At 42.6% G+C, this 25,218-nt stretch overlaps 1 protein-coding gene and 1 pseudogene across 2 annotated transcripts in view; one reads left to right on the plus strand and one right to left on the minus strand.

Moving 5' to 3' along the window:
• LOC113448178 (FXYD domain-containing ion transport regulator 3) overlaps positions 1-23,353 on the minus strand; it is a 26,988-nt gene extending 3,635 nt beyond the window's left edge. The window contains exons 1-6 of one of the 2 annotated variants that reach the window (XM_087939920.1): positions 23,292-23,353; positions 22,056-22,168; positions 4,137-4,197; positions 2,692-2,724; positions 1,286-1,309; positions 778-852 (exon numbers count right to left, since the gene is read on the minus strand). In XM_087939920.1, the coding sequence (XP_087796046.1) occupies positions 778-852; positions 1,286-1,309; positions 2,692-2,724; positions 4,137-4,179 (175 nt within the window). In that variant the 5' untranslated portion in view covers positions 4,180-4,197; positions 22,056-22,168; positions 23,292-23,353. Of the gene's footprint in view, positions 1-777; positions 853-1,285; positions 1,310-2,691; positions 2,725-4,136; positions 4,198-20,684; positions 20,999-22,055; positions 22,169-23,291 lie in introns of those variants that run through there. The other variant, XM_026718772.2, reaches the window with a different exon arrangement.
• Positions 13,730-25,218, plus strand: part of LOC148124923 (arylamine N-acetyltransferase, pineal gland isozyme NAT-3-like) — a 14,938-nt pseudogene continuing 3,449 nt past the window's right edge.

Raw genomic sequence — 25,218 nt, forward strand, 5'->3', positions numbered from 1 at the left:
CGCCCTCATATAATTTCCTGCCCCACAACGATGAAAGGAGACGTTGTGTTTAAACAAACGGGAGTCCTTGACCTCAGGCAGCTAAAAGTCTTGGGGTGGCTGTGGTTAATTCTTGGTGTTTGGGGTGGGTGTAAATCTATTTAAAGTATTTGCATCCTCTAAGGTAGACCGAAAGGCTTACAGATCAAATTACTTCTAAAAATAGCAGACCTCTCTTTGGCTTGACAACTTGAGGGGAGGGGAGAGAGAGAGGAGGGTGAGGGAGAGAAAAGGGGGGAAAGGGAGAGGGAAGGGAGAGGAGAGGGAGAGAAATGGAGGGAGAGGAAAGGGAGAGAAGGAGGGAGAGGGGAGAGAGCGAAAGGGAGGGAGGGAAAGAGGGAGGGAGGGGAGGGAAGAGGGAGAGAAAAGGAGGGAGAGAAGAGGGAAAGGGAGGAGAGGAGGGGGAGGGGAGAGAGAAAGAGGGAGGGAGGGGGAAAAGAGGAGGGAGGGAGGGGGAGAAAGGAGGAGGGAGGGAGAAAGAGGGGAGGGAGGGAGAGAAATAGGGAGGGAGGGAGAAAGAGGGGAGGGAGGAGGGGAGAGAGAAAGAGGGAGGGAGGAAGAAAGGGAGGGGAGGGAGAAAAGGGGGAGAAAGAAGGAGGGAGGGAGAAAGAGCAAAAGAAAAAACGAATGGGGAGAGCAAAGGAAAAACACAGCCAGCTCTCTGACACAGCCAGCCTTCCCCACCCACCCCCGTCTCCCCGAATTCTTCTCTTTCCCCTCATTGTTGTTCCCACTTACTCAGGAGGATAACAATTCCCAGAAAACACAGAATGCCTGCAAAGACCAAACCACCAATACGGAGCGACTCCCAATCTGGAAGAGAAAGGAGGCCGTTGAGACTTGTTCGAGATTAGCAGCAAAAGCCTTTCTTGCTCATTTCAATACCACCCACTTCACAAGCAAAAAAGTGAGGACAGCTTTCCCCTGGGCTGAAGAATTGCGGCTGGCTAAGAAAGGGAGAGTTTGTCTTTAGGGGGCATTTTGGTGGAAAGGGGAAAAAAAATAACATTCTTGAAGGAAATGCATACAAAATAAGCCACACGAATATATAGATGTGGGAAAGAGGCTTTGATGGGGTACAATATTCTATTGCATTGCACTGCATTGCATTGCATTGCATTCCATTGCATTCCATTCCATTCCATTCTATTCTATTCTATTTTTCCCCATATTGCTTCCTCCTTTCTATAAGCCCTACTTCTACACACACACTATGAAAACATGGCGGAGAATAAGATATACTTACCATAATCAAAGGGGTTGTCTTGATCTGGATAAAGGAAAAGAAAGAGAGTTAACGTTCTGTTTGCCTGGGATCTGCAACTCTAGGTAGGCAAATAGCAAAGGATTCCAGGCTATGTACAGTAGAATAGAATCCATTGTTGGCCAAGTGTGATTGGACACACAAGGAATTGGTCTCCAGTGCATAAGCTCTCAGTGTACATACAAACAACAAAGTGATAGGTCATATATCCATGATGGTGAAACTATGGCATCATTGCCATCACTGTCATATATCATGCATCACAGTTACAATCATTAATCATAGGATACCTACGACTATAAGTGATAATGATAGATACTATAGGGAGGAGAGATGAGAAGATGAGAAGATGAGAAGGATGAGAAGGATAATAGCAACACAGCCTACTACATGGATAAATATCTTTAGGCCTAAGACAGAAACCCGAAGTTCCAAATATGTTCATCGTGTTTTGTTTAAATGCAAAATTGCAAGGGTATGAACCTTGCTTTATTCTTGAGCATAGCTCTGCAAATGTTGCTGAGCTGCAACGCTAACTATAAAAGCCAACATAGACAATGGCACTGAAGGTGATTTTGGAAACATCTGGAGGACCTGTTTCCCCATACCTTATTGAGATTGTAAATCTTCCTGTCTTAGCTCTGTTTTGCTTCCTGTCCACTCTTATATCTCGCTTCCTCAGACGTGTCACTCAAAGGACCCTCAGGAATAACCTACTGCAGATCAGCGCATCTTAATCCCTGTTGACTGAACTCAATGATGCCTTGAAGGATTTCCTCTGGCTTGAAAGAAATCTCTCCAAACCCACCACCGCTAACACCCATCTAGAAACTCTACTGAAGCTGAGCAGGGACCTCTATAGTCTACTTCAGAGATCTTCCAAGTGGTCAGTATTGAACCCCACCCACACCCAACTGTCAATGGGATATCCAAGGGGTTGTTATTCATAGCGCTATGAATTAAAAGTAGTACAGTATTTATTAAATTATTTTGTATAATAAATGTTTAGGGGTTGACGAATCAAGATGGCATCAATGAGATGAAGAGTTTGGGATCCCTGGTCTAGTTTTTCACAATGAGCTATGGTGGCACAGTGGTTTGAGTGCAGTACTGCAGGCTATTTCTGCCGATTGCTAGCTGCCTGCAATTTGGCAGTTCAAATCTCACCAGGCTCAAGGTTTTGACTCAGCCTTCCATCCTTTCGAGGTGGGTAAAATGAGGACCCAAAATTGTTAGGGGCAATAGGCTGACTCTATAAACTGCTTAGAGTAAGCACTGTAAAGCAGTATATAAGTCTAAGTGCTAATGCTATCTTCAGTAGAATTTTGAAGTGGTCTTCTGCCCAGTTTATAGGAAGCTCCGAGACATCAGCTTATGAAGTTACTCACCTTTAAGGTCACTTGCCTTCAGAACAGGGAACCCTGCAAACATGAGGTGGAAAAAAAATAATTCTCAAGTGATGTTAAAAAAATACAGGCCTCAATTTTTGCCTCCCAATTCTAAAGATGCTATTGAGAAGAGAATGTAATAGAGAAGAGACAATCCTTTCTCCACGTCTCTTCTGCACTACATCGTTCACTGAGTAGGTGAGGGCACTCATTGGTTCTTAAAACATTCATTCAAAACCAGTGGTTTAATGATATGCAGCCCTAGTAGTCCAAACACACTGCCCAATTTTCTCAGGACCCCAACTCCCTCATGTCATGTCCCAAAGGACCAATCTCATGAATGACTACGCCTCTCTTCTCGTGATTGGCTTAGCCACATGAGATAAGCATTCTAAATTTTTGGAAATGGAATTCAGTGGTGGGATTCAAAAAATTTTTACTACTGGTTCTGTGGATGCGGTGTGGTGTGGCTTGGTGGGCGTGGCAGGGGAAGGATACTGCAAAATCCCCATTCCCTTCCCACCCGATTTCCAGCTCTGTTCTCCTGTGCAAGGCAACAAAGGAAGACCCACCTGGTCAGCTGGGACTCGGGAGGCAGAGAATAGATGGGGGCAGAGCCAGCTAGAGGTGTATTTGCCAGTTCTCTGAACTACTCAAAATTTCTGCTACCAGTTCTCCAGAATTGGTCAGAACCTGCTGAATGCCACCTCTGAAATGGATGGTAAATATTAACTTTCAAATCCAGCTTCTACAAATCTACTGTGGTAGTTGGATCTCGTCTGAGGAAAGGCTCCGCCTCAGAGAAGCATCTAAAAAGGTGATGTGGGGGTATGTGTTATCTCTTTCCAATGGCAAGTACACTGCTTATAACTTAAGAAAACTGGTTGCTGAAGTTGTTCTTTGCTTTGTGCAACCAGAGATGTGAGACCACCAACCATTGGGAGAAATAGAATTAGGGATAAAAGTTGGACATTAGCCTACCCCCAAGGTGAAGGGAGCTATCTCTGTCACTGCAGATTTATGAGAAAGGTCAGAAGGACTGGCAGAACCTGGAGGCAGAATTAAAAAGGGATCTGCCTAGAATCCTTACATAGCCACAAGCAAACTAAGCCCAACCCACCATAAACTCCTCTGAACCTTATCTAATACCAAGCAAGTGCTAATTGTTAGTTGGGAAGACTCCTGTGCATATAGGCAATAAATCAGTTTAGTTGGGTAGACCTGACCTTTTGCACCTGACAGATTCCCCAAAATACTTTTAAATCAGGGGTGACAAACTCGCTGGTCAAGGGTTGGATGTGTCACATGCTGGCTCCACCCCCACCCGATTTAGTGAAGTGGGGGGAAGTCCTGATACGTCACATGACGATGCCGTGAAGACAGCGAGTTTGACACCCCTGCTCCCCAGAGAAGACCAAAGATGAAGAAGAATGACAAGCATTTACCAATCAACAGAGAAAGGAAGATATTCATGGCGATGGATTTCATCTTGGTATAGAATGAGATCTAGGAGGGAAAAAGAAAAAACAATGGCCAATTTAGCTTTTTTTATTAGGCAATTCCATGTTCTTAACTAATCTAATTAAATAAGATTATATATTTTTCTGTCTATCCATCTATCCATCTTTCTATCCATCCATCCACATCTATCTATCTATCCATCCATCCATCCATCTATCCATCTATCCATCTATCCATCTATCTATCTTTCCTGGCATATCTATCTATCTATCTATCTATCTATCTATCTATCTATCTATCTATCTATCTATCTATCCTACAGTATTGTTCATTGTTAATACATTTAAATAAATGGAAAATTGTAACCAAGGGTCTAAATATTTCCCCTAGTCCTATATCCTGGGGTCCTTTCTTCTGATTAAAGAAAGAAGTTCCCTTTTGGTCCATCTTAGACCCAAGTCTGGCCAAGGAACGACACTGAAGATTGGCCACCTAATTTCCACAACATTTCATAGTAGCAAATTCCAAAATTGAATTATTTCTTTTTTGTCTGTCTTGATTTTTCAAAGATTTCATAGGGTGATCTTCTGATGCTAGTGTTTTGGGAGGAGAGAAACATCTTCCCCTTGTCCATTTTATTCTCATGCATAATTCAAGACTTTAGGGCTGTGCATTTGTGCAGAATTGTGACAGAGGACAAATTGGCAGGTCTCGTGCTTGCACTCCAGCCACACCCAACACCAGAAATAAGACTCTTACCCAGAATCAGGGATGTGAGATTTCTGATCTTGCATCCAGAACTGGACTATAACTGCCCACATCCCTCATTCTAAGAGAATGCTGATAAATGGGTTATCATCAGCTACAATTGGAAGGTCACTTTTTCATTATTCATTAGATAAGACCATCTTATCTAAGCTGATGCCTCCATAAAGATTACATCTTCCTTGTTGCCAAGCTGGTTTGGCAAAGTGCCACGGTAATCAAGAAGAATGGGAATTGTAGTCCAGCATGTTTGAAGAATATCCGATTGGGGGAGCCTCAGCCAGACATTGCAAAATGGTCTTTAGGTCTGAGGGTCACAAAAGATTTTCCAAGCTGCTAGTTTAAAATTCTGTTTTGAGTTTAGAAAGTGGAACTTGAAGAAGCTGACAATAATTAGTTCCCCAATGCAAAGCTATAACTAAAACCAAATATTTAAAAAATAAATAGAGCAGCTTAAAATTCCACCAAATAGCCCAAGCAGCATTTCATAACATTTCTGAAAATAATTCTTTTAACATACTGGGGGGGAGGGGGGAGTAATGTATTATTTTTATTTATTAAATGTATTCGTTAAATGTATATGCCATCCATCTCATTGATAAAGTGACTCTGTTGCTTGGCTGAAAGTTCTTTTGAATGTACAATGCACAACTTAATACAGAATAACAGTTTCTGACAGTGCATTCAGTCATGTCTTGATTTAACATTAAACCATTAAGCCATCATGAATACATTTAGCTATAAACCACTGTTTACAATTTACAATGGCTAGATTCATACAACACCATATGCTGGCTTAGGTTCAAGCTGTGAATCTCACCTGAGGTGCTTCCAGATTGTCGTTTCCTAAGAACATCGAAATTATGCTACTAATTTGGGTTTTTTCTGTCCTTAAATAAATGTATTGTGATGAAGTCACAGGTAAGAATCATCGGAGGGTTGCAAAGAGAATACAATATTTTTGGAAACCCCCTCAGGATTATTTTTCACACACACAAAACCCTTATAGAGAAATAGCCTTGAGAATGCATCTTGATGAAAGAGATGCCACTGTTGTGACAATCTCAGAAGGACTCGGACGCAGAGGTGATTTTCAGAATGTTTTGGAAGATAAATATGGGAGAAACCATCAAGGAGGGACAAAAAGAGAACCAGTCACAATACATGGCTATATATGCCTGCAATCAAGTAGAATCCATAACTGCCTAACAAAGGTGACACAAAGGTAGAATATTCCAAACAGAATGAATGCTTTATTGGTATTCTAATCCAGAGGACTCCAAACTTGGCAACTTTAGGACATGTGAACTTCAATTCCCAGAATTCTGGGAGTTGAAGTCCACAAGTCTTAATGCTGCCAAGTTTGGAGACCCCTGTCATGCCCCTTTCAGAATCTGATTCGGAGGGGGAGGCCAAGCACTGACAGGGAGTGGGAGTGTGGCTCTGTTGGCTGTGGAAGAAACTGGGGAAGGGCAAAGTCTGGCTGGGCAGAGCAAGGGAGAGGTAGAGCAAGGGAGAGAGGACAGGCCCACCCCCTCTTCATCCTAGGGCACACAGGGAGGAATGGAGAAGGGAACAACATGAGTTGCGTGGCTTATGGGGGAGGAAAGGGCCCTGATTCCCTTCATTAGCTGCAGCTGGGAATACAGTGTTTAAAAAGGGAAGTTGCACACAGCAAACTGTTGAGAGCAAATCATGAATTATCTGGTATTGCCGAGGCTTATCTGGGTTCCTGGCATCTTCCCAACTGTGTGTGTTTTGCTGGCCCTTCAAGTCTGCAATTCCTTCTCCTGTCCTGTCAAGTTAATTACTGCAGCGTGGTTTGTGTGGATTTTTATTTACAATTTGTATGTACTTTGTTTTCGGACTGAATTTCCTCCACAAAAAGATTGTTTTGGGGAGAGTTTTTTTCTCCAACCGAAGGTAACCTGGACATTGGGGACAAAGTTGGAGATAGTAAAGGGACTTTTCTTACTTATGTGATTGTGTTGCCTTTGTGCCACACCCTGGGTCAACACAATCCCTGTTCTAATCATTCAGAATCCCTGTTCTAATCCCTGTTCTAATCATTTGGTCCTTAAGGACCAAATGTTAACAATCCAGTGAACAGAAGACATTTTTTAATGATGAATTGCTTTGGAACAACTCAACCCCATTTTGACTACTCCAGATGTGTGATCTTCTATTCCCAGAATTCCCCAGAATGACCATGTCAGCTGGGGAATTCTGGGAACTCATTGGACGCATCGGCTGGGTCTTTTGAAGTGTATCACTTTAACCCAATAATCCCTAACTTGACAACTGCAATAATTCGCTTAACGAATGTAAGCAAGAAAGGTCATAAAATGGGGCAAAACTCACTTAACAAATGTCTCGCTTAGCAACATAAATTGGGTCTCAATTGTGGCCATAAGTCAAGCACAACCTGTAGTAGAATCAGCATTGAAAACTGGATAGTGTCTTCATGCAAGATTTGGAATGGAGAGCAAAGCCGCAAAGAATTTTGGAAGGGCTAAAAAGAAATACTGAGAAGGGTGTTTTTTTAAAAAAAAGGAATCAGGAAGATAACAGAAAGAAATATTTGATCTGACCAGGGCTAATCCTGAGGGACTATTATATTATTTAAAATGACTGGCTACAAAGGATCAATCAAAGCTAAATCACTGAAAAGAAAGACGAAAGAGCATGTAGGAATTGTTGAGAATCAATAAAGGCAAACATGTGACAAAATGCCAAATGAAATCAGGGTAAGTGGATTCTTTCTGCTAATATTAAGCAAAGTAGGTTGCATAAAAAGTCCAGGAGTATAATCTACTCCCTGCAGTTAAAGGAGCAGTTACAACATGTTGAAAGGTAACAGTTCACCAGGGTAGGAAGCAAGGCGATCAGTTGGCTCCAGAGGAAAACTTCTCAGCCCTTAAATCTCAGAGCAATTCTGGGACAAAAGCTGGAAGTAAACACTGAGAAAATAGGAGACCCAAGGCAACTCCTTTAGGCGGTCCCTGAGACAGGCTATCAAATCTCTGTTGCAAAAATTCGGATGCCCGCTAGATGCCAACAAAGTGAAGAGATTTCTACACCTCTCTGCTTACCTACCTTTGTAGAATCTTCTCCAGGGGTGGGCTTCAAAAATTTTAGCAAAAGATTCTCTGCCTGGTTGCTGGGTGGGCGTGACCATGATGGGCATGGCCAAGTTGGCCTCCTGCACCACACGGGGGGGGGGCATTTTTGCCCTCCCCGGGCTCTGGAGGCTTTTGTCAACCCTCCAGGAGGGGAAAAAAATGGCCTCAACGGGCTCTGGAGGCTCGGGCCCATTTCCAGCCTTCCCAAACTTCCAGGAGGCCCATTTTTCACCCACCCTAACCCTCCGCATGCATCCTGCATCCAAAACAGGCCTCGTGGGGATTCCTAGGAGGGGAGGGGTGAGGTGGGCGGAGCCAGCCAGGAGTGGGATTTAGGGGTTCTCCAAACTGCACAGAATCTTCACTGGGGGCTCCCCTGCGAACCCCCAGCAGCCCAGCCCTGGTCTTCTCCAAATGCAAAGTGTAGAAATGGACTTCACGCTGCTTAACAACCACGGGGAGAAATCCGTGGAAAGAGGAAAACTTGCCCACACAAACACCTGGGACACGGGCCCGTCCTCTTTACATCCTTGTATCATTTTCTAGAGCCCTGTTTCTCAACCCAGGCAGCTTGAAGGTGAATTCCCCAGAATTCCCCAGCAAGGAAGAGACTCTCCAGCCAGCCCTGGGGTGGAGAAGCACTGCTTCTGAATCAGAATCCGTGTAAACAAATCTAGAAGAAATTAATTATCCGCTGGAATTCTCACACTGGGGACAGGTAGGGATATAGAGTTGGAAAGGACCTTGTAGGTCATCTAGTCCAATCCAACCCAAGCAGGAGATCCTACACCATTTCTGACAGATGGCAGTCCAGTCTCTTCTTGAAAGCCTCCAGGGATGAAGCTCCCACAACTTCTGAAGGCAACTTCTGTTCCATGGGTTGATTGTTCTCACTGTCCTTATTTCCAGGTTGAATCTCACCTTGTGCAGTTTCCATCCATTATTCCTTGTCTGGCCTACAGGCGCTTTAGAAAATACCTTGACCCCTTCCTCTTTGTGGCAGCCCCTCAAATATTGGAAGACTGCTATCCTGTCTCCCCTGGTCCTTCTCTTCACTAGACTAACCATGCCCAGTTCCTGCAATTGTTCTTCATATGTTTTAGCCTCCAGTCCCCTAATCATCTTGGTTGCTCCTCTCTGTACTTTTTCTAGAGTCTCAACATCTTTTTTATAGGGTGGTGACCAAGACTGGATGCAGTACTCTAGGTGCGGCCTTACTAAGGCTTTATAGAGTGGTATTAGTACCTCCCTTGATCTTGATTGAATCCCTCTGTTAATGCAACTTGGGATTGCATTGGCTTTTTGGGCTGCCACCGCACACTGTTAGGTCATGTTTAATTGGTTGGCCACCGGGGTGGCCCGCTGGGGGTTCTCAATGGGAGCCCCTAGCTAAGTTTCTGTGCAGTTGGGAGAACTCCCAAATCCCACTCCTGGTTGGTTATACCAGAGCCAGATTTGAGTTACTGGATTCCATGTCTAGACATGGGCGCTTCCACCATGTACCATATCACGAGAGAACCTGTTTATGTGGTTCATCTGCCATTGAAGATATTTCCCACATCTTGTTCAACTGCCAAATATATGCCGCCGTTAGGCTTAAATATTTATCATTTCTATTGGAAAGAACGGCCCACTGAGAATGAAACCACAGATTGTTATATTTCTTCTGGGCCTCTAATGTACACATCGTTCGTAGGACTGCTAAGTTTATAATCAAGGAAGCGGTCCTATTGAACAAATTGGTGTATCCTGCAAGGGTGATCTATTATCCGATTTCTGACTCCCTGGTTTTCCACATATGTTTTTATTCCTGTATTCTTATATATCTAACTTATCTGCATTTTGTCTTGTTATGTATTTACGTTATGTTATTGATAAGGTCTTATGACTATTCAATTAAATAAACAATACCAATACCACTCCTGGTTGGCTGCACCCACCCCTCCCCTCCCCTCCCAGGAGTCCCCAGGTGGCCTGTTTTGGATGCAGGTAAGTGCAGGGTGCGCGTGGAGGCTCTTGGAGGGTGAAAAGCATACCTCCCAGAAGTTTGGGAAGGCTGGAAATGGGCCCATTTCTGGCTTCCAGAGAGCCTCCGAAGCCCGAAGAGGGCAAACCCCCCCCCCCCGCTATGGTGCAGGAGGCCGATTAGTCCACGCCCACCATGGCCACGCCCACCCAGCAACCGGGCAGAGAACCCGTTGCTAAAAATTTTGGAAGCCAACCCCTGTTGTCCACTAAGAGTCCAAGATCCCTCTCACAGTTACTGCTATGACAGACAGCATGCTGGGCTGAGTGGACTTCAACTTCTTGAACTATCCAGCCAGAATTCTGGGCGTTGAAGCCTACACGCCTTCCAGTTGCCTCGCTTGAAAAAACACCATTTTAGAAGATCAGAATCCACTTCAAGAGGCACCTAAGAACTTAATTCTCAGGTGGGAGAAGAGCCCCTCATGAAGGAAGAGAGGAGAACAACGTTAAGCTAGAAGGTAGCCTCTGAAGTAGTAGGGTGGTGTGTATGGGGGGAGATCACAGGTAGTCTTCAACTTACGACAGTTCATTTAGTGACTGTTTCAAAGTTACAACGGCCCTGAAAATAGGGACTTATAACAGTTTTTCACAGCACCTCCATAGTCATGTGACCAGAATTCAGACTTGCAATGCTGCAAAAAAATATTGGAGTCTGATTCAAACATGGTGGGAGAATGTATTCCATTTAAACTGGAATTTTTTCTCCTAGGTATAATATCAGAAAAATTTAAGAAGGAAATAATGTATCTAGTAGAACATATATTGACAGCAGCGAGAATAATATATGCACAATACTGGAAAGATGAAATCATATCTCCAGAAACAGAAATAATAAGAAAAATTATGGCATGTGCAAATCAGATAGGTTAACTTTAGAAATAAAAGACAAAGGAGAGTCTAAATATTATAAAACACGGAATAAATTTTATCAATGGTTAAATGGCAGAAGACAAGGTACAAATATTAGTAGTTATGATTAGATTAATTAGTAATTAATATATTAAATAAGAATATTACAAATGCGGAAGTAAAATGTATAACAAAGTTAAGTTGGATATATTGTGTTGTATTCTCATAATTATAATTAAAAAATAAATTAAAAAAAAGAATTCAGACTCGTGGCATCTGACTCATATTTATGACGGTTTGCAGTGTCCCAGGGTCATGTGATTCGACCTTCTGACGTGCAAAGTCAAAGGAAAGCCAGATTCCCTTAATAACCGTATCCCTAACTTAACAATTGCAGCAATTCGCTTAGCAAATGTAGCAAGAAAGGTGGTAAAATGCGAGAAAAATCCCTTAACAAATGTCTCGCTTAGCAAGATACATTTGGGGCTCCATTGTGGTCGTAACTCAAGGACTAGCTGTGTTTTAATCAGCGTTAAAAACTGGATGCAAGATTTGGGAGGAGAGAGAGAGAGAGAGAGCAAATCTGCAAAGAATGTTAGAAATCCGTTGTGGGCTTTGTATCCAAAGCCACAGGGTGCCAAAGCAATAATCTGATTGGCAAAACAGAGCACAATGATCTCCTTGGAAAACTCCAGTCTCCAGCTCATTATGACAGCGTTATTGTGAAAGGAAAACAAGTTACAACAAGCTCAGGAAGCCTCTTTGGTCCTAAGCCAGCCAGCTAGCTCTGATTATGACAGCTTTAACCCCAAAAGGTAAAGCATTTTTAATACGTTCTGCAAATGAAGAGAGGGCCAACGGCCAGGTTTAAAAAGGAGATTGTGGAACTACTAAAAAGTTGTGTTATGAGACTGCGTTACTACTTATGGCAATCGTTATCAGTACAGACAAGTTTTTTTAAAAAAATAAAATAAAGAAAAAAACCAGGACAACAATGTCAATCAAGGATTTTAGAATAAAGTGGAAGGATTTACAGGCACCAGGGGAAAAAATAGGTTAATTCAATAAGCAGTGAATGCAGTCTCTCTGTGTGTCTGCAATGCATGTCTCTACAAGTAGGAAGGTAATTAGCTTTTCTTTCGTAAATTGCTTCTGAGAAACACAGGTTCAAATCCCTGCCAGAAACCACTTGTGTACGCTTAACAGGTTTGAGCATTATATTTAACTGTGGTTTACTTATGCATGGTTTGTTGACAAAAGCATCACATTTGAGCAACACTCCAAGTTAAAAACCACGATCAACAAATCGGCAGATATTCATTACATACCAAATCAAACAAAATCAACACCCATTAGAGGCAAATGAAATGACTTTATTGTGGCTTGTCCAACAAACTGTAGTTACTACAAACTATGATTTAGCCAAACAATTACCTGCAGCATCTGAAGCTCACCTGAGCAAAGGTAGCCTTGATTTGTAAGAAAGGAACTGAGGAAAGTTCCTTCAACTAAGTGAAACTACTGGCCAGTTCTGGCTCAGTATTTTTTTAAAAAATGATTTTCTATTAAATACATTTCTTAGTGCTCAGTAAACATCATGTTGTCTGGGTATTTAATTTGCTTAACCATACAAATTTACATTCTTAATCTCCACCTCTTTTTTCCAACCATTGGTAAAATAGATAGATTCCATGTTTGATAATATTCTACATCCTCTTTCTGTTTAATTTTCAATGTCAATATATCCATTTCTGCACAATCTAGTACAAGGGTGTCAAACTCAAGACCTGGGGCAGGGGAGGGGTGCATCTGGCTCGTGGTGTGCTTAGATCTGGCCTGCAGGGCTGCCCTGGAAGCAGTGAAGGAGCAGTCTGAGGTGCCTCTGCCAACGAAAACGGAGCTCGCGAGAGCTGTGTGCGACCCTCCCGAGCTCCGTTTTTGCTGGCGGAGGGTTTCAGGAGGCTGCCCCAGCCTAAAACAGAGCTCGCAAGGGCTGCAGTGTCCCCGCCCCTCCCCCGAGCCTGCCACTTCGATGAGTGTATACAATGCGTAACACACTTGCAGAGAATAAAAATAACTTTAAAAGGCCTGGCCTAATGAGAATTGCTGGAAAGTGTCAACAGAGTAGAGAAGTTACTATATTATTTATCCACATCCTTTAAGTGTTGCAACAACATGAGGCCCTGTGAGAAACAATGCTTTCATTCAAAGGGATTGTTTCCTAGAAGTTTCACATCCCTCCATAGCTGGAAGCCTCCTGTCTCAGAACAATGCCGATTATTTCTAAAATCTGTACCACTAGTCCTCGACTTACAACAGTTCATTTAATGGCCGTTCAAAGTTACAGCGGCCATGAACAAAGGGACTTATGACCGTTTTTTTTTTACACTTACAACCATGGCAGCATCCCCAAGGTCACGTGATTTGTATCCGAACGCTTGACAACTTGACTCACATTTACAACGGTTGCAGTGTCTCTGAGGTCACGTGATCCCTTTTTGCAACCTTCCGACAAGCAAAGTCAATGGGGGAAGCCAGATTCACTTAACTTCCGTGCGCATGCCGGAACCCACAGTGCAATGCGTCCTGCCCCACCCGTGCATGCACGCGCAATACCCATGCACCGCCCCCTTGTCTCCCAGCTAATTTTCGGGCCATTTTCAGCCTCCCTGAGGCTCAAGGGAAGTTTCAGCACTTCTGATATTTTCAGAAGGCCTGTTTTTTGGCCTCCAAAGGCTTCAGAGGCTTCACTCAAGCCTCTGGGAGGGCGAAAATGGCCTCAAACCACCCGAAAATCAGCTGGGAGGCGCAAAATGCTCAATGCAGGTAAGTTTGGCTGGGGCTCGCATACTCGCACAAATGGCTCTGTGTGCCACCTGTGGCACACGTGCCATAGGTTCGCCATCACGGGTGTAGGACTACCTTAAGTGTTGTACCTTATGATTCTTGACAAATGTATCTTTTTGTTTATGTACACTGAGAGCATATGCACCAAGACAAATTCCTTGTGTGTCCAATCATACTTGGCCAATAAAGAATTCTATTCTACCTGTGCTACCAGAATTTTAAATACTTTGGTGTATTTCCAAGTTACGTTACAATTCAGGGAATTTATGCTCTTTCTTTTAAAAACATCCCTTCAAAATCTTTTCATTTTTTTTTCTGCTGACAAAAATGTGTCCGGCAGCATCGTTTGCAGCAAAGCAGTCTGGAGGGCTTTATTTTTTAAATAAGTAGTAATTTTAATTATATTTTTGTGAAACTTACATAATGCATTTTCTTGATACAACGGTCTTTACTTAACGTTATTAATGAATGTTGAAATTCATTGAAGAGAAAAAGAAGAAATAAATATTATAACAGTACTGCTTATGATTTATAGGTTGTCCTCGGGTTACAGCTGTCTGGTCAATGACTGTTCAAAGATGCAATCTCATTGAACAAAGGGTATTTACAGTGGGTCCCTACAGCTAAAAGGGATTCCTGAAATTACCATGATCACGTAACATCATATTTTACAATTACATTGCTTGGTGATGGATTCCTCGGTCTCAATTATAATTTAAACTAGCTGTAAAATATTAAAAGAGTATCCTTTTATTCAGCTTTTTTTCACCCAGAATTAAACGTACCATTAAAAAGCCGCTGCAAGTTGAGTTAAATTTAATTGCTGTCCAGTAAAAGTTTCAGTCTTAATACTTTACTTAACATTGCATTGTGAATGAATATGGTTGCATGCATGTTTCTAAACAAGAAAAAAAGACGAACAAAGCAAATTTTAACAATGATTAAAATACAAAAGTAGAAAGGAGGTGAAAAAGAAAAACTTTTAAAAAGCTTTCAATTCCTTTTGGACTTTTTAAAATAAGTTTCTTTACTTCTTACCTACTCTCTTCCTTCCAGCTTGATTGAACCATTCAGAAAGCTGGAGGAGGTGAAAACACATTGATAGTTTTTGCGCCACTTCCGGGGGCTTTTGCGCAACAGCCATTGAAACAGCTTTTTCCACCCCTAAGAAAGAAACTTTGCCCAAAGGAAATTTCTTTCAAATTTTACAGAACAAGAGATCAAAGGGTACGGAGTTTGCATATGGTGGCAAGGTATGCTGGCTGGGGAATTCTGGGAGTTGAAGTCCACACGTCTTAAAAGGTCTCGCCAAGGTTGGACACCCCTGGCTTATCTTAAGTAGCATTAAAAGAATGGAACAAAAACAAAGCATGCTGTGAAATCCAAACTTCCTGTCTCTCTTTAACAATGATCTTAAGTCTGTTAATTCAGGGTGTATAATACGATGTAGATCTAAAAAGGACTTGATATATAGCCAATACACTCTCATTGCAAAACTGGAAAATGTGATGTATAATAAAAGAAAATGTACAATAAAAATATTTTTAAAAATGTTCTTTAAGTCCCTTATCTTCCTTCCCCTTGTGTAAATCTCTAATTTTCTGATCTGGCTCCTTTCTGCTTTCTTTCCCCCTGCCCCCCCCCAGAAAGGAAACAATGTCTCCCAAAGACAAAGATAAAGGAACACACACACACACACCCATGGCATTAGATAAAACTTTGTCCAGGACAAAAGTCCAGCTTCCTTTCTGCAGAATGGCAGGATCAATCTCTGAATACAAGCAAAGAAAGAATAATCCGTTTTATTACCCGAAGGTCATTAAATCTGCTGGCAAAAAAAAAAAAAGCCACCTTTGTATTTAATCCTGACTGGGAGTTACTCCCTCTTTTTTTTTTCCTCCTAGCTCAGTCGAGACTGAAAATTTTCTGCAACTCCACCAACAATAGCTGGAGGTGATGCAATTGTTTGACAAAAGGTTCCGGGTTTCCCAATAGGGATGCAAAGCAGGAGACTCAGCCTTGTTTTTCAAGTCGCCATGCTTCCTTTGGGAGGCCAAAGTTTCCAAGGAGAGGCAGTCCTCGGCTTACAGCCACAATGGAATCCTCGAATTTTCTCTGGTTAAGCGAGACAGCGGTTCAAGGAGATTTGTCCCGTTTTAATGACCTTTTTGGCCACCATTGCAAAGCGAATCGCTTTTGGCGTTCAGTGAATCAGGGGGTCGAAATCTGGGTTTCCCCATTTGACCTTTGCTTGTTCGAAAGTCAGCTGGAAAAGTTAGAAAACGCACGCAATGGTTTGCATTCAAAAGATCATTGTGACCCTGAGACGTTTACCATTGCACATAAATGGCGAGGAGGAGGTGGAGAGGGTCGGTAGTTTTAAATTTATGGGCACTTCTATTTCGGAGGACCTCTCATGGACTATGAATGCTAACATGCTTGTGAAGAAGGCACAGAAGAGGCTGTACTTCCTGAGAACGCTCAGGAAGATAAATCTATCTCAGTATCTACTTCTGTCCTGCTACTGCAGCACCACTGAGAGTGTCGTGATATAAGGCATTCTTGCATGGTATGGGAGCAGCTCTGTAGTGGACAAAAAAGCTCTACAGAGAATTATTAAAACTGCCCAGAACATCATCGGGCTCCAGCTACCAACCCTGGATGAGATCTTCACATGTCGCTGTTTGAGGAAGTCGCACAACGTTCTCAGAGATTCTTCCCATCCTGCTTACAATCTTTTTGGACTGTTGCTTTCTGGTGTCAACTAAAAATAATAATACTCCTTTGATCTTTTTAGTTGCCAGCAGAAAGGGAGTGGGGGAAAGCAGTGCATTCCTCAAATGCCTCAGATAATCACCTTGGGAGCCCAAAGCTGTTGGCGCACAAAAATATTACTGGAGAGCGTGATTGATGACTCTTGGCTATGGATGTGTCCCATTGGAGAATATACATCCAGGGGGGGAAGACCAGGGTCAAGGGGGAAATGAATGTATTTTAGTGTCAGCTATACCCAGCTAATGCCAACATGGCCACTCCTAATAAATCATTTTTATTTTTTTCAGTCTGAGAGATGCAACTAGAGACTTATGATTTGAATGGGGGTGGATTTGTTGGAGCGCTGACAGCTGGCAGAAGATACAGAACAATTAGAACTTGGACCACACATTTTCAGAACAGTTTTTATGCCAGAGCTATTATTGCACTTAACAATGAACTTAAGGACCACCATCAGGGAGCTGTTGGATAGTATCACTTGGTCTGTTGTGTGGAGGCTTGTGTGTTTTTAGGGGGTGGAGAGTTTTGGTGGTGGTGGGTGTTTGGGGATTGTCATGTGTGTATGCGTGTTGGGTCTGGTTTCTGGGTGTTTCGCTGTATGTGTATACTGTGTATATACATACAATGACAATAAAGTATTTCAATTTCAAGGATCATGTCATAAAGACACGCCAGTTGCCAGTTTTGATCACGCGACCATTGGATTGCTGCAAGGGTCATAAGTGTGAAAACCAGTCATGTCACTTTTTTCAGTATTTTGGACATGCACTAAATGAAAGTTTGTAAGTCAAAGATCCCTTTAAAAAAGTAAAGCTATTCCACCAGAAAGTACAAATGTCCATTTGACAGATTCAAAATTTCAATCCATGAAAAAAGACCTCATCCTCAATCATGGAATCCTGTATTTCTGGAAGATATTTGCAATTTCTACACCTTCAATTTGTTAGAGGACAATTGTTTTTTAGAGAAGAAGAAGCTGTTTTTCGAAGTTTTTTGAAGAAGCTGTTAAAACCAACCAGACCAAATCAGTGATGGCCCATATTCCAGAAAGGAAAGGAAATGTGAATGAGATAAGAGACCAGCAGAGGAAAAAGTGATTGAGAAAATATTTGAATGTGCAGAGATGAATAGATTAACACTGGAAATTAAAGAAAAAAAAGAAACTGATTATATGATTATGGGACTTATTTTATAAATGGTTAGAAAATAAAACATGGTAAAATTGAGTAGAAGAATATACAAAGAAATCAGTCAAGATGGTTATAAGGGTTATAAACATAAGAAGAAATGATTTATGATTTACCAAGAAAATGTGATTATTGTTATATTGGTTAAACATATTGATTATGATTGTTAACACAAGATATATGTACCCAGTCGATACACTGTATGAATGAAAGATGGAATTATTGTAACTATTTAAAAATGAATATTTTTTTTAAAAAAAATCAGTGATATTCCAGATAGGAAAGCAAAAGTGAATCAGATAAGAGTAATACTTTGGGCTTTGTTCCTATAGTTTCAACTCTCTTCTATCCCTGCTTACCCTGGCTGAACAGAAGGGCCTCCCCCCAAGAAAACTGGATCCCTGATCACTACAGAAATCCCAGGAATCAGCCAACAAGTTGTCTTGTAACACAAGGGTCCCCATCTTCTGGTCCGTGGACCAACAACAAGCGAAGCCCCACCTGCAGGATGCCTCTCTCCATGGATCTGTGGTGCCCAAATAATTGGGGGCCACTGCTGAAACAGATGGCCACATTCTTGACTAAGAAGGTCACAAGACAAGAGTAATAAACCATTTCAGGAAGAGAACGTGGATAAACAAGATGTGAAGGCTGGGATTCCTTTCACTGCATTGTCCTGGAAGCCCACTGTGATATGATGGTTGGGTTCCCAACATAACACTTTCAATAAAAAACAACCTGTATAGTCAGCAAGGAGCAACTAGTCGGCCCTGGCTGTTCTCAAAAGTTAAATTGGGCAAGATCTAGTTGGTGCATGGATGAGGGGCCACTAAAAACTCTGTTGCTGTTGGCTAGACAGGGAAGCTGAAAAAAAAATCACCCCAGAAGACAATGCTAAATCACTTCTATTCTATACCCTAGAAAATAATCTGCCCATGGACATCAACCAGGATGATATATAAATATAAACACAAAACAAAACAAAATAAATACAAAAATATAAAACAGAATAGTAGGATTGGAAGGCACCTTGGAGGTCTAGTCCAGCCCCCTGCTGAAGTAGGAGATCCTGGCCTATACCAGTCTAGACAAATGGCAGTCCAATCTTTTCTTAAAACCTTCAGTGATGGAGCTCACACAACTTCTGAAGGCAAGCCAAGCCATTCCATTGATTCTCACTGTCAGGAAATTTCTCCTTAGTTCTAGCTTGGATCTCTCTCCTTGATAAGGTTCCATCTAGGACTTCCTGTCCTGCCCTCAGATGCTTTGGAAGGTAGGTTGATGCTCTCTCAGTCCAATTTGCTGGCGTCCCTTCAAGTGTTATATGAATACAGATCATACCTATCTCTCTAAAGGGATTACCTCACATTATCCAGGTTATCCTTAGGCCCAAAAATGTTTCCTCCTGCAGGAAAAAAAAAAGTTTGGATACCTTTCCAGATATAATTCATAGCTAGAGGAAGTGTTGAGGATGTTACTTTGAGCCGCTGTTGGAAAGGGGGGAGGAATCAAAATCTAAAAGTTAACCATTAATATCAAGCTTACTTCAGACCACCGATCCCACACGTCCACTTTTCATGGGAAGTGTTTTATATATATTTTTTTGGCAGTGGTTTCCTTGGTAGCCTTCTAACTAAGTTGGTCTACAGTTCACAGTGCAGTCAACACACAATGGGAGTTGAGAAACGTAATTAGGTCTGAAAGGCACCAATTCTGTGAAAACAAATCAAACAGCCTTAACTATCCCATACAGTTTGATCCCTCCCAGTCGGCTTTGCCCATTGACATCAACTCAGTGGCTGGATTGACATATCCCATGAAGACATGGCTTGTCAAAGCCCCATTTTAATTGCACACAACACAATGGTCTCGTCCCATGCCATATACGCTAAGCATAAACAAACTACAATGGGACCGAACTGGGGATGGGAAGCCCCGCCCCAGCTTCAGTGTTTCCAGAAATCCTGTCCCTTCATTCATAAAATGCAAAACCCCTAAAAGTGACGGCAGGGGGGAGCTCCCATTTCCATGCCTGGCCTCTAAATAAGGCAGCTTCCATTTTCTGCACCAAACTGAGAGTTCCCGATTTATAAGCGAGTTGGGAGAACCACAAGAGTGCCACTAATGCTGTGTGTGGGTGTGTTGTGCTTGTTTTAATGCCCGCCATAATTACTGAAGTGCCACCTGAGGTGTCTATTATTATTATTGTTTATTGTTTATTGTTTATTATTATTATTATTATTATTATTATTATTATTATTATTATTATTATTATTATTATTATTATTAAAATCTTCAGTGAGATTCACAGCCTTTGGGGCTAGTTGGTAGCTCAACAGCTCGAGTCCTAACCAAGGACCTAGGAACTGTTCAGGTAGCCTGGGAAGATATAAGCTGTTCCAAGTAGGGTGGTGTTTTTTTGTAGAATCAGGGTATTCAAGTCTGATAAATTCAGGATTTCCAAATAGTGAGGCAGTCCTTTAGGTATTGCTCCAAGGGCTCCAATTAGAATTGGGATAACACTCGATTATTATTTATTATTATCATTATCATTATTATTTTGTTTTGCAAGGTAGGGAGAGAAAAAAAATCACGCTTCAAGCCGCTGTCCGCTGCCTTCGGGAAATTACAGGAGTTGCGAAAGAAGCTACAAAACGCTCTTTATTTTTTCCCCTTTCCCCCTCGGGTTGGACAGGCCCAGATCAGCCCGCGGGGAGCCCCGCTTCGCCCGGCCCTCCGTGCCAGCCAAAGGCATCGCGGGCCAAAGGCGCTGCCCCTTTCCGAGCCTGCTTTCTAAACCGAAGCGCAACTAAAGAGGGCGAAGCCAAGTCGGGGAGGTTCGCTGGTTTCTCCCGGCCAGCCCGCGAGCTCTCCTCTTCCCCTTCGGGTCGCCCAGAGAAAGACCCTCCCTGCGGAACACGGCCCGATCCAAGCCCCCCTCTCGACCCCTTCCACTTACCCCAGCCGGGAGAGCTCGGGACAAGCAACCTGATAGCCCAAACCGACCCGGAAAGCCAGCGGCGGGCGGAGGCGCCCCCCCTGTCGGGCCTGGCTAAGTAGAACCTAGGGCAGACCACACCCAAACCTGCGCGGACAGGTACGGAGGAACAGGTTTTGCTGCCGGCGGGGCCGCCCAAGCGGCCTGGCCTCCGTGTTTAATTTAAGCAAGGGAGGACGGGAGGAAGGGGCGCCTGCCTGGTTAGAGAGAAAAGGAGAATGGAGGGAGGTCCCCATCTTCAAAAACTGGCCCCCTTCCAGCCCCTTCCTCTACCTGGCACTCTCAGAACCGCATAGATTACAGTTCCCATCATTCTCAGACCATATGGAGGTGGAGGTTGGGGATTATGGGTTAGACAGGCAACGGGATGCAAAGGTCCCAGGTGTTAAAGGGTGGGAGAATGGTTGGTCTCCATGCTTTCCCAGATGTTATGAGCCTAATGGGGTGTTTTACAAAACTCCCCAGTTTTGTTTTCATTGTTGAGCTGTTGAAATCATGGGTGAAAATTAAGAAGCAACGGTGCAGATTCACCCCAAAACAGGAACCATGTTTTGCAGGTGATCATGGCTGGGCTGGTGCAACATTGGACTGCCATTTGTCAGAAATGGTGTAGGATCTCCTGCTTGGGTGGGGGGGGTTGGACTAGATGACCTACAAGGTCCCTTCCAACTCAGTTAATCTGTAAAACATTTCAAGCCCTTTATTCAAATAACTCCTTTACAAACACACAGAGACTTACCATAAACGTTTACTTGGTGCATTATTGTGATGAACAAATCCAGATTCTTATTTTTTTTCCCCCTCTATCTCTGTATGCCTTTGTTCTCTAGTGGTCTTTAGAGTCATACAGATCTTGCTGGAGTGCCCTAAAGCAGGGGTCTCCAACCTTGGCAACTTTAAGACTTGTGGACTGCAACTCCCAGAATTCTCCAGCCAGCATGGCAGGCTGGGGAAATTTGGGAGTTGGAGTCCACAAGTCTTAGAGTTGCCAAAATTGGAGACTCCTGTCCTAGAGGGATTTTTTTTAATCCACATAGGATTCCCCCCCTGTGAATTGCAAAGATTCAGGACCACCTAACAGAGTTGGGGAACAGAGTTATTTAATGGACACTGCCATGTTATAGTATTTTGCGGTTTTGCAGTCCAGATATATACCCCCAATAATGCCTATCAAACTCCAAAGGGTTGATCAATTCACAGAGAGAGAGAGAGAGAGAGAGAGAGGAGGGGGGAGAGGGAGAGGGAGAGAGGGCGAGGCGAAGGGTTGGATAAAATTTGAAGGACCCTGATTTGCTGATCAATAATCAAAAGCCTGTTATCTTATCCACTCACCTGGGATGAAGGCACCTCCCCCAGGAAGCTACCAGTCTTCTGATCAAGATCGGCCTTGTGATCTAAGCGAAGGGGTGGGAACTTAATGAACGTTGCACATCTTGGCTCTCTGCCTAATTTGAAGAGGGAAAAAAATTGGACTGGTATTAGATGATTCATTCTGTGAGCTCGCGACAAGATGAATGTGCAAGGGAGGGGATTGTGGTTGCTAAGATGGTATGGTAGAAATGCGTAATACAAGGGATAAAATGGCTTTTTTTCCCCAAGGTGTAGCGGCTGAGATTAGATAGATAGATAGATAGATAGATAGATAGATAGATAGATAGATAGATAGATAGATAGATAGATAGATAGATAGATAGATAGATAGGCAGGCTAGCAGGCAGGCAGGCAGGCAGGCAGATAGACAGGCAGATAAATACATACATAGATGAGATATGATAGATAGATGATAGATAGACAGACAGATGGATACATGGATGGATGGATGATATATATATATATGATTGGTAAGTAGGTAGGTAGATAGACAGACAGATGAGATATGATAGATGATGGACGGATGGATGGATGGATGGATGGATGGATGGATGGATGGATGGGAGAGAGAGAGAGAGATGATTGGTGGTTGGTAGATAGATAGATAGATAGATAGATAGATAGATAGATAGATAGATAGATAGATAGATAGATAGATAGATAGATAGATAGTTCTCCAGGATGATCACCCAATCACCAATCTGACCCAGCACCATCATAACTGAACCCATCCATTTCGCTGCTGGTTCATCCTGTTCCTCATTTTCCTTCCACTTTTTCCACCATTGGAATCTTCTTCTCCAGAGACCTAAATCTTTGCACCGTGTATTCCAAAGTAAAATAACTCTGGATGGATTTGATAAATGATCCATCCGTTTGTTTTCTTAGCTATCCATGATAGTCTCAGGAATCTTCTCCAAGACCCAATTTTCAAAAGCATCAATATTTTTTCCCCGCTTGTTCCTTCACCATCCAACTTTTGCTTCTATAAATATCGCAGGGAATATCATTGCTAATTGCTTGCATTATTCTGATCTTTATAGGTACAGACAGATCACAGGATTTGAATACTTAGCAGCTGATAACCTCTGCCAAAAAAAAAAAAGGTTCTTCCTTCTGTAATTAGAATGTGGCCAATCTGTGGAGATTCTGTCATCAAAGTATTGGTTGTCCGGAGGGCGCTTTTTCAAAAGTCACCTTTACTTTCTTTATTTTTCCTCGAAGATGTTTGCTTCTCATCCAAGAAGCTTCTTCAGCTCTGACTGGATCAGTTCCATTTGCACTAATAAGCCGACCCTGAGGACATGACAAACCTCCAAATTGCCTCAACTACCTTCTAAAAGAATGCAAATGACCAGCTGTCTGCAAGGAATGTAAATCCTTCCATTACGCAACATCCAGTCAGAACTGTATAAGCTTCTTGGATGAGGAGCGAAATGTCTTCAAAGAAAAAAAAAAGAAAGTCCAGTCGCCTCTTGAAAAAGAACCTTTGGGACTAAGAATATGACCTGGTATTTACATGGCTATAAGATCTCAGTCCTAGAGCAGTGATCACCAACCAGTGGGCCTGGAACCACTGATGGTCTGTGAGAAAATTTTGGTGGGCCGCAGAGAATGAAAAAGAAAAAAGATTCGAGCCCCTTCCTATAGGCTGCCTTAAGAGAGGGATAGAATCAAGATCTCATGAAATGTTAATACCACTTTATATTGCTTTGGTAAGACCACACTTGCATCCAGTTTTGGTCATGACGATGTAAAAAAGATGTTGAGACTCTAGAAAGAGTGCAGAGAAGAGCAATGAAGACTTTATATCAGAGTTTCCAACCTTGGCAACGTTAAGATTTGTGGACTTCAAATCCCAGAATTCCCCAGCCAGCAAAATAACTAAGTCTGGACTAAGTTTAGTTCCAGCTGACTTTCATTGTTGTTGTTGTTAGTTGTGAAGTCGTATCCGACCCATCACGACCCCATGGACAATGTTCCTCCAGGACTTCCTGTCCTCTACCATGCTACAGAGTCCATTTAAGCTCATGCCAACTACTTCAGTGACTCCATCTAGCCACCTCCTTCTCTGCTGTCCCCTTCTTCTATTGTCCTCAATTGTTCCCAGCCTTAGGCTCTTCTCCAGTGAGTCCTTCCTTTCTCATTAGGTGGCCAAAGTCTTTGAGTTTCATCTTCAGGATCTGGCCTTCTGAATAGCAGTCAGGGTTGATCTCCTGTAGGACTGACTGGTTTGATGGCCTAAAGTCCAAGGGACTCGCAGGAGTCTTCTTCTCCAGCACCAGAGTTCAAAGGCCTCCATACTTTGGCGCTCAGCCTTCCTTATGGTCCAACTTTCACAGCCATATATTGCAACTGGGAAAACCAGAGCCTTGACACACTTTAGCCTCTACACACTTTTGTTAGCAGGGGGATGTCGCTGCTTTTTAGTACGCTGTCTTGATTTGTCCCAGCTTTCCTCTCTAGGAACAAGCGTCTTTTAATTTTTTGGCTGCAGTATATCCAGTCTATATATCCAGCATATCTTGGCTTTCATACATCCAGTCAATTCCAACCTGCTGATAGAGAAGTTCTATGGTAGATATTTTATATCTAACCTGTGTTTTTAGGAAATAAAATATAACTTGGTGCCATCCCCATGTTGATGATAACTGGGTCCAGGTCTGTGAATTACCCTTCCCAACAGATGTATGTACATGTTAAATAATAGAAAGGGCATCAAATTCTACTGATTTTCTTGCAGAAAGTAAGGTAAGTTTTCTAACTCTCCTCTCCCCCAGACCTCATTTCAGAACAGTTTAACGGGAGGAAAAAATGCATCATTTCCTTCCATTATCTATGTCTTCTTATGGCAACCTTCCTATTGAAACACATGGCTGCAATATTCCCAATTGTCAGCTCTTGGATATTAAGCGAGATTCATTCAAGGCTCCTGCTGATAACGTTACGTCGATAAATTTGGAGTCGGAAAATATGCAGCACAGTCATTTCAATTGGCTCTCCAACCTATAATACTATTCACGTACCACAGTTATTTTAACTTCTTTCTCTCCTAAAAATCTTAACCTGAATTTCTGTGAGAAATTAGATCGAGGGATGAGTCTACTTTCTACTACACATAGCC

The sequence above is a fragment of the Pseudonaja textilis genome, chromosome 10, assembly GCF_049901715.1.
Source record: "Pseudonaja textilis isolate UNSWEBS1 chromosome 10, rPseTex1.2, whole genome shotgun sequence".
Lineage (NCBI taxonomy): Eukaryota > Metazoa > Chordata > Lepidosauria > Squamata > Elapidae > Pseudonaja > Pseudonaja textilis.